We start from the raw sequence: 10682 nt of genomic DNA on the forward strand, positions 1-10682 counted from the left end.
CATCGTCCCCACACCTCAGTCAACACACCCAACACTCCCACCATCGTCCTCACACCTCAGTCAACACACCCAACACACTCACCATCGTCCCCACACCTCAGTCAATTCTCCCAACACTCCCACCATCGTCCTTACACCTCAGTCAACACACCCAACACTCCCACCATCGTCCCCACACCTCAGTGAACACACCCAACACTCCCACCAGCGTCCTCACACCTCAGTCAACACACCAAACACTCCCACCATCGTCCTCACACCTCAGTCAACACTACCACCATCGTCCTCACACCTCAGTCAACACTCCCACCATCGTCCTCACACCTCTGTCAACACACCCAACACACTCACCATCGTCCCCACACCTCAGTCAACACACCCAACACTCCCACCATCGTCCTCACACCTCAGTCAACACACCCAACACACCCACCATCGTCCCCACACCTCAGTCAACACTCCCAACACTCCCACCATCGTCCTCACACGTCAGTCAACACACCCAACACTCCCACCATCGTCCTCACACCTCAGTCAACACTCCCACCATCGTCCTCACACCTCAGTCAACACTCCCACCATCGTCCTCACACCTCAGTCAACACTCACACCATCGTCCTCACACCTCAGTCAACACACCCAACACTCCCACCATCGTCCTCACACCTCAGTCAACACACTCAACACTCCCACCATCGTCCTCACACCTCAGTCAACACTCACACCATCGTCCTCACACCTCAGTCAACACACCCAACACTCCCACCATCGTCCTCACACCTCAGTCAACACACTCAACACTCCCACCATCGTCCTCACACCTCAGTCAACACACTCAACACTCCCACCATCGTCCTCACACCTTAGTCAACACACCCAACACTCCAACCATCGTCCTCACACCTCAGTCAACACTCCCACCATCGTCCTCACACCTCAGTCAACACTCCCACCATCGTCCTCACACCTCACTCAACACACCCAACACTCCCACTATGGTCCTCACACCTCAGTCAACACACCCAACAATCCCACCATCGTCCTCACACCTCAGTCAACACACCCAACACTCCCACCATCGTCCTCACACCTCAGTCAACACTCCCACCATCGTCCTCACACCTCAGTCAACACTCCCACCATCGTCCTCACACCTCAGTCAACACTCCCACCAGCGTCCTCACACCTCAGTCAACACTACCACCATCGTCCTCACACCTCAGTCAACACTCACACCATCGTCCTCACACCTCAGTCAACACACCCAACACTCCCATCATCGTCCTCACACCTCAGTCAACACACTCAACACTCCCACCATCGTCCTCACACCTCAGTCAACACACTCAACACTCCCACCATCGTCCTCACACCTCAGTCAACACAACCAACACTCCAACCATCGTCCTCACACCTCAGTCAACACTCCCACCATCGTCCTCACACCTCAGTCAACACTCTCACCATCGTCCTCACACCTCAGTCAACACACCCAACACTCCCACTATCGTCCTCACACCTCAGTCAACACACCCAACACTCCCACCATCGTCCTCACAACTCAGTCAACACACCCAACACTCCCACCATCGTCCTCACACCTCAGTCAACACTCCCACCATCGTCCTCACACCTCAGTCAACACTCCCACCATCGTCCTCACACCTCAGTCAACACACCCAACACTCCCACCATCGTCCCCACACCTCAGTCAACACACCCAACACTCCCACCATCGTCCTCACACCTCAGTCAACACTCCCACCATCGTCCTCACACCTCAGTCAACACACCTAACACTCCCACCATCGTCCTCACACCTCAGTCAACACACTCAACACTCCCACCATCGTTCTCACACCTCAGTCAACACTCCCACCATCGTCCTCACACCTCAGCCAACACTCCCACCATCGTCCTCACACCTCAGTCAACACACCCAACACTCCCACCATCGTCCTCACACCTCAGTCAACACTCCCACCATCGTCCTCACACCTCAGCCAACACTCCCACCATCGTCCCCACACCTCAGTCAACACACCCAACACTCCCACCATCGTCCTCACACCTCAGTCAACAATCCCACCATCGTCCTCACACCTCAGCCAACACTCCCACCATCGTCCCCACACCTCAGTCAACACACCCAACACTCCCACCATCGTCCTCACACCTCAGTCAACACACCCAACACTCCCACCATCGTCCCCACACCTCAGTCAACACACCCAACACACCCACCACCGTCCTCACACCTCAGTCAACACACCCAACACTCCCACAATCGTACTCACACCTTAGTCAACACACCCAACACTCCCACCAGCGTCCTCACACCTCAGTCAACACACTCAACACTCCCACCATCGTCCCCACACCTCAGTCAACACACGCAACACTCCCACCATCGTCCTCACACCTCAGTCAACACACTCAACACTCCCACCAGCGTCCTCACACCTCAGTCAACACTCCCACCATCGTCCTCACACCTCAGTCAACACTCCCACCATCGTCCTCACACCTCAGTCAACACTCCCACCAGCGTCCTCACACCTCAGTCAACATATCCAACACTCCCACCATCGTCCTCACACCTCAGTCAACACTCCCACCATCGTCCTCACACCTCAGTCAACACACCCAACACTCCCACCATCGTCCCCACACCTCAGTCAACACACCCAACACTCCCACCATCGTCCTCACACCTCAGTCAACCCACCCAACACACCCACCACCGTCCTCACACCTCAGTCAACACACCCAACACTCCCACCATCGTCCTCACACCTCAGTCAACACACCCAACACTACCACCATCGTCCTCACACCTCAGTCAACACTCCCACCAGCGTCCTCACACCTCAGTCAACACATCCAACACTCCCACCATCGTCCTCACACCTCAGTCAACACACCCAACACTCCCACCATCGTCCCCACACCTCAGTCAACACACCCAACACACCCACCACCGTCCTCACACCTCAGTCAACACACCCAACACTCCCACCACCGTACTCACACCTCAGTCAACACACCCAACACTCACACCATCGTCCTCACACCTTAGTCAACACACCCAACACTCCCACCAGCGTCCTCACACCTCAGTCAACACACTCAACACTCCCACCATCGTCCCCACACCTCAGTCAACACACTCAACACTCCCACCATCGTCCTCACACCTCAGTCAACACACTCAACACACCCACCATCGTCCTCACACCTCAGTCAACACACCCAACACTCCCACCATCGTCCTCACACCTCAGTCAACACTCCCACCATCGTCCTCACACCTCAATCAACACACCCAACACTCCCACCAGCGTCCTCACACCTCAGTCAACACTCCCACCATCGTCCTCACACCTCAGTCAACACACTCAACACTCCCACCATCGTCCTCACACCTCAGTCAACACTCCCACCATCGTCCTCACACCTCAGTCAACACACTCAACACTCCCACCATCGTCCTCACACCTCAGTCAACACACTCAACACACCCACCATCGTCCTCACACCTCAGTCAACACTCCCAACACTCCCACCATCATCCTCACACCTCAGTCAACACACCCAACACTCCCACCATCGTCCACACACCTCAGTCAACACACCCAATACTCCCACCATCGTCCTCACACCTCAGTCAACACACCCAACACTCCCACCATTGTCCTCAAACCTCAGGCAACACACAAATTTTTGGCCATGTTAAAAGTGCTTTTCAAACACTTACATTTGCAAAAACAGTTGACATACGTCACAGGAACAATGGCATCACGACCCAATTACGCCCCAATTTTCTACTCGATGATTCACACAGGCTATGGCGCTAAACGTTTATTAGTAAATTTAATAATTATTAAATTTAATTTGTATTATATTCAATTATAAATAATATATAAATGAATGTATAACAAGGGTAAATAATGTAAGTTAAAGTTTTACTCAGAATAAAGTACTTTTTGATAACATTACCGTTGTGAGAGAGTAATGTACTGTAATACACAGTGAGTAATGCACTGTAATACATAGCCAGTAAAGCACCGTAATACACAGCACGTAATGTACCGTAATACACAGCACGTAATGTACCGTAATACACCGTAATATAGAGCACGTAATGCACCGTAATACACCGTAATGCACAGCACGTAATGCACAGTAATACACAACGTGTAATGTACCGTAATACACAGCACGTAATGCTCAGTAATACACAACGTGTAATACACCGTAATACATAGCACGTAATGCACCATAATACACCGTAGTACACAGCACGTATTGCACAGTAATACACAACGAGTAATGCACTGAAATACACAGCACGTAATGTACCATAATACACAGCACGTAATGTACCATAATACACAGCACGTAATGTACCGTAATACACCGTAATACAGAGCACGTAATGCACAGCACGTAATGCACCGTAATACACAACGAGTAATGCACCGTAATACACAACAAGTAATGCACCGTAATACACCGTAATACACAACGAGGAATGCACCGTAATACACAACGAGTAATGCATCGTAATACACAACGAGTAATGAACCGTAATACACAGCAAGTAATGCACCATAATACACCGTAATACACAACGAGGAATGCACCGTAATACACAACAAGTAATGCACCGTAATACACATCAAGTAATGCACCGTAATACACAGCACGTAATGCACCGTAATACAAAACGTGTAATACACCGTAATACACAGCACGTAATGCACCGTAATACACCGTAGTACACAGAACGTATTGCACCGTAATACACAGCACGTAATGTACCGACATACACCGTAGTACACAGCACGTATTGCACCGTAATGCACAGCACGTAATGTACTGACATACACAGCACGTAATGTACCGTAATACACCGTAGTATACAGCAAGTAATGCACCGTAATACACCGTAATACACAACAAGTAATGCACCGTAATACACAACGAGTAAAACACCGTAGTACACAGCAAGTAATGCACCGTAATACACAACAAGTAATGCACCGTAATACACAACGAGTAATGCCCCGTAATACACAGCAAGTAATGCACGGTAATACACCGTAATACACAACAAGTAAGGCACCGTAATACACAACGAGTAATGCACCGTAATACACAACGAGTAATGCACCGTAATACACAACGAAAAATGCACCGTAATACACAACAAGTAATGCACCGTAATACACAACGAGTAATGCACTGTAATACACAACGAGTAATGCACCGTAATACACAACGAGTAATGTACTGTAATACACAACAAGTAATGCACCGTAATACACAGCAAGTAATGCACCGTAATACACAACGAGTAATGCACCGTAATACACAACAAGTAATGCACCGTAATACACAACAAGTAATGCACCGTAATACACAGCAAGTAATGCACCGTAATACACAACAAGTAATGCACCGTAATACACAGCAAGTAATGCACCGTAATACACAACGAGTAATGCACCGTAATACACAACAAGTAATGCACTGTAATACACAACGAGTAATGCACCGTAATACACAACCAATAATGCACCGTAATACACAACAAGTAATGGACCGTAATACACAGCCAGTAATGCACTGTAATACACAACAAGTAATGCACTGTAATACACAACAAGTAATGCACCGTAATACACAACAAGTAATGCACGGTAATACACAACGAGTAATGCACCGTAATACACAACGAGTAATGCACGGTAATACACAACGAGTAATGCACCGTAATACACAACGAGTAATGCACTGTAATACACAACGAGTAATGCACCGTAATACACAACGAGTAATGCACCGTAATACACAACAAGTAATGCACGGTAATACACAACGAGTAATGCGCCGTTATACACAACAAGTAATGCACTCTAATACACAACGAGTAATGCACCGTAATACACAACGAGTAATGCACCGTAATACACAACAAGTAATGCACAGTAATACACAGCAAGTAATGCACGGTAATACACAACGAGTAATGCACCGTAATACACAGCCAGTATTACACTGTAATACACAAATAGTAATGCACCGTAATACACAGCCAGTAATGCAGCGTAATACACAGCCAGAAATGCAGCGTAATACACAATCAGTAATGCACCGTATTACACAGCCAGTAATGCACCGTAATTAACAGCCAGTAATGCACCGTAATACACAGTCAGTAATGCACCATAATACACAGCCAGTAATGCACCGTAATACAGAGCCAGTAATGCACCATAATACACAATCAGTAATGCACCGTAATTCACAGATAGTTATGTACTGTATTACACAGCCAGTAATGCACCGTAATACACAATCAATAATGCATCGTAATACACCTCCAGTAATGCACTGTAATTCACAGCCAGTAATGCAACGTAATACACAATTAGTAATGCACCGTAATACACAGCCAGAAATACACCGTAATACACAGCTAGTAATGCAGCGTAAATACACAGCCAGTAATGCACCGTAATACACAGCCAGTAATGCACTGTAATACACAGCCAGTAATGCACCATAATACACAACGAGTAATGCACCGTAATACACAACGAGTAATACACTGTATTACACAGCCAGTAATGCACCGTAATACACAATCAGTAATGCTGCGTAATACACAGCCAGTAATGCATAGTAATACACAGCCAGTAATGCAGCGTAATACACAGTGAGTAATGCACTGTAAAACACAGCCAGTAATGCACCGTAATACACAGTCAGTAATGCACTGTAATACACAGCCAGTAATGCACCGTAATACACAGTCAGCAATACACTGTAATACAGAGTGAGTAATGTACTGTAATACACAGCCAGTAATGCACTGTAATACACAGCCAGTAATGCACTGTAATACACAGCCAGAAATGCACTGTAATACACAGCCAGTAATGCACCGTAATACACAGCCAGTAATGCACCGTAATACACAGTCAGTAATACACAGTTATACACAGCCAGTAATGCACCGTAATACACAGCCAGTAATGCACCGTAATACACAGTTAATAATACACTGCAATACACAGCCAGTAATGCACAGTAATACACAGACAGTAATGCACTGTAATACACAGCCAGTAATGCACTGTAATAAACAGCCAGTAATGCACCGTAATACACAGTCAGTAATGCACTGTAATACACATCCAGTAATGCACTGTAATACACAGTCAGTAATGCACTGTTATACACAGCCAGTAATGCACCTTAATACACAGCCAGTGATGCACCATAATACACAGCCAGTAATACACTGTATTCACAAACAGTAATGCACCGTAATACACAGCTAGTAATGCAGCGTAAATATACAGCCAGTAATGCACCGTAATTCACAATCAGTAATGCACCGTAATACACAGCCAGTAATGCACCGTAATACACAGCCAGTAATGTACCGTAATACACAATCAGTAATGCACCGTAATACTCAATTAGTAATGCACCGTAATACACAGCCAGTAATGTACCGTAATACACAGCCAGTAATGCACCGTAATACACAGCCAGTAATGCACCATAATACTCAATTAGTAATGCACCGTAATACACAGCCAGTAATGTACCGTAATACACAGCCAGTAATGCAGCGTAAATACACAGCCAGTAATGCACTGTATTGCACAATCAGTAATGCACCGTAATGCACAGAAAGAAATGCACCGTAATACACAGCCAGTAATGCAGTGTAATACTCAATCAGTAATGCACCGTAATTCACAGCCAGTAATGCACCGTAATACACAGCCAGTAATGCAGCGTAATACACAATCAGTAATGCACCGTATTACACAGCCAGTAATGCACCGTAATTCACAGCCAGTAATGCACCGTAATACACAATCAGTAATGCACCGTAATACACAGCCAGTAATGAACCGTAATACAGAGCCAGTAATGCACCATAATACACAATCAGTAATGCACCGTAATACACAGCCCGTAATGCACCGTAATACACAGTCAGTAATGCACTGTAATACACAGCCAGTAATGCACCGTAATACACAGTCAGTAATGCACCGTAATACACAGCCAGTAATGCACCATAATACACAACGAGTAATGCACCGTAATACACAACGAGTAATGCACTGTATTACACAGCCAGTAATGCACCGTAATACACAATCAGTAATGCTGCGTAATACACAGCCAGTAATGCATAGTAATACACAGCCAGTAATGCAGCGTAATACACAGTGAGTAATGCACTGTAATACACAGTCAGTAATGCACCGTAATACACAGCCAGTAATGCACCGTAATACACAGCCATTAATGCACTGTAATACACAGTTAATAATACACTGCAATACACAGCCTGTAATGCACAGTAATACACAGCCAGTAATGCACCATAATACACAGTAAGTAATGCACCGTAATACACAGCCAGTAATGTACCGTAATACACAGTCAGTAATGCACTGTAATACACAGCCAGTAATGCACCGTAATACACAGTCAGCAATACACTGTAATACACAGTGAGTAATGTACTGTAATACACAGCCAGTAATGCACTGTAATACACAGCCAGTAATGCACTGTAATACACAGCCAGTAGTGCACCGTAATACACAGCCAGTAATGCAGCGTAATACACAGTCAGTAATGCACCGTAATACACAGTCAGTAATGCACCGTAATACACAGCCAGTAATGCACCGTAATACACAGCCATTAATGCACTGTAATACACAGTTAATAATACACTGCAATACACAGCCTGTGATGCACAGTAATACACAGCCAGTAATGCACAATAATACACAGTAAGTAATGCACCGTAATACACAGCCAGTAATGTACCGTAATACACAGCCAGTAATGCACTGTAATATACATCCAGTAATGCGCTGTAATACACAGTCAGTAATGCACTGTTATACACATCTAGTAATGCACTGTAATACAGAGGCAGTAATGCACTGTTATACACAGCCAGTAATGCAACGTAATACACAGCCAGTGATGCACCATAATACACAGCCAGTAATACACTGTATTAACAAACAGTAATGCACCGTAATACACAGCCAGTAATGCAGTGTAATACACAGCCAGTAATGCAGCATAATACACAATCAGTAATGCACTGTATTACACAGCTAGTAATGCACGGTAATTTACAGCTTGTAATGCACCGTAATACACAATCAGTAATGCACCGTAATACACAGCCAGTAATGCACCATAATACAGAGCCAGTAATGCACTGTATTACACAATCAGTAATGCACCGTAATACACAATTAGTTATGTACTGTATTACACAGCCAGTAATGCACCGCAATACACAATCAATAATGCACCGTAATACACTGCCAGTAAAGCCCTGTAATACGCAGCCAGTAATGCACCATAATACACATTTAGTAATGCACCGTAATACACAGCCAGTAATGCACCGTAATACACAGCTAGTAATGCAGCGTAAATATACAGCCAGTAATGCACCGTAATTCACAATCAGTAATGCACCGTAATTCACAGCCAGTAATGCACCGTAATACACAGCCAGTAATGCAGCATAATACACAATCAGTAATGCACCGTAATACACAGCCACTAATGAACCGTAATACACAGTCAGTAATGCACCGTAATACACAATCAGTATTGCACCGTAATACACAGCCAGTTATGTAGTGTATTACACAGCCAGTACTGCAGTGTAATACTCAATCAGTAATGCACCGTAATTCACAGCCAGTAATGCACCGTAATACACAGCCAGTAATGCAGCGTAATACACAATCAGTAATGCACCGTATTACACAGCCAGTAATGCACCGTAATTCACAGCCAGTAATGCACCGTAATACACAATCAGTAATGCACCGTAATACACAGCCAGTAATGAACCGTAATACAGAGCCAGTAATGCACCATAATACACAATCAGTAATGCACCGTAATACACAACGAATAATGCACTGTATTACACAGCCAGTAATGCACCGTAATACACAATCAGTAATGCTGCGTAATACACAGCCAGTAATGCATAGTAATACACAGCCAGTAATGCAGCGTAATACACAGTGAGTAATGCACTGTAATACACAGCTAGTATTGCACCGTAATACACAGTCAGTAATGCACTGTAATACACAGCCAGTAATGCACCGTAATACACAGTCAGCAATACACTGTAATACACAGTGAGTAATGTACTGTAATACACAGCCAGTAATGCACTGTAATACACAGCCAGTAATGCACTGTAATACACAGCCAGTAGTGCACCGTAATACACAGCCAGTAATGCAGCGTAATACACAGTCAGTAATGCACCGTAATACACAGTCAGTAATGCACCGTAATACACAGCCAGTAATGCACCGTAATACACAGCCATTAATGCACTGTAATACACAGTTAATAATACACTGCAATACACAGCCAGTAATGCACAGTAATACACAGCCAGTAATGCACCATAATACACAGTAAGTAATGCACCGTAATACACAGCCAGTAATGTACCGTAATACACAGCCAGTAATGCACTGTAATATACATCCAGTAATGCGCTGTAATACACAGTCAGTAATGCACTGTTATACACATCTAGTAATGCACTGTAATACAGAGGCAGTAATGCACTGTTATAC

At 45.3% G+C, this 10682-nt stretch overlaps 1 protein-coding gene across 1 annotated transcript; it reads left to right on the plus strand.

The window, feature by feature from the left end:
• Nucleotides 1-5554: 5554 nt before the first annotated feature.
• Nucleotides 5555-6193, plus strand: LOC138354819 (spermatogenesis-associated protein 31H1-like). Its single transcript, XM_069309318.1, has one exon. The coding sequence runs from the start codon at nucleotides 5555-5557 to the stop codon at nucleotides 6191-6193; it is 639 nt and encodes a 212-aa protein (XP_069165419.1).
• Nucleotides 6194-10682: the final 4489 nt, after the last annotated feature.

This window comes from Procambarus clarkii, chromosome 64 (genome assembly GCF_040958095.1).
Source record: "Procambarus clarkii isolate CNS0578487 chromosome 64, FALCON_Pclarkii_2.0, whole genome shotgun sequence".
Taxonomy (NCBI): Eukaryota; Metazoa; Arthropoda; class Malacostraca; order Decapoda; family Cambaridae; genus Procambarus; species Procambarus clarkii.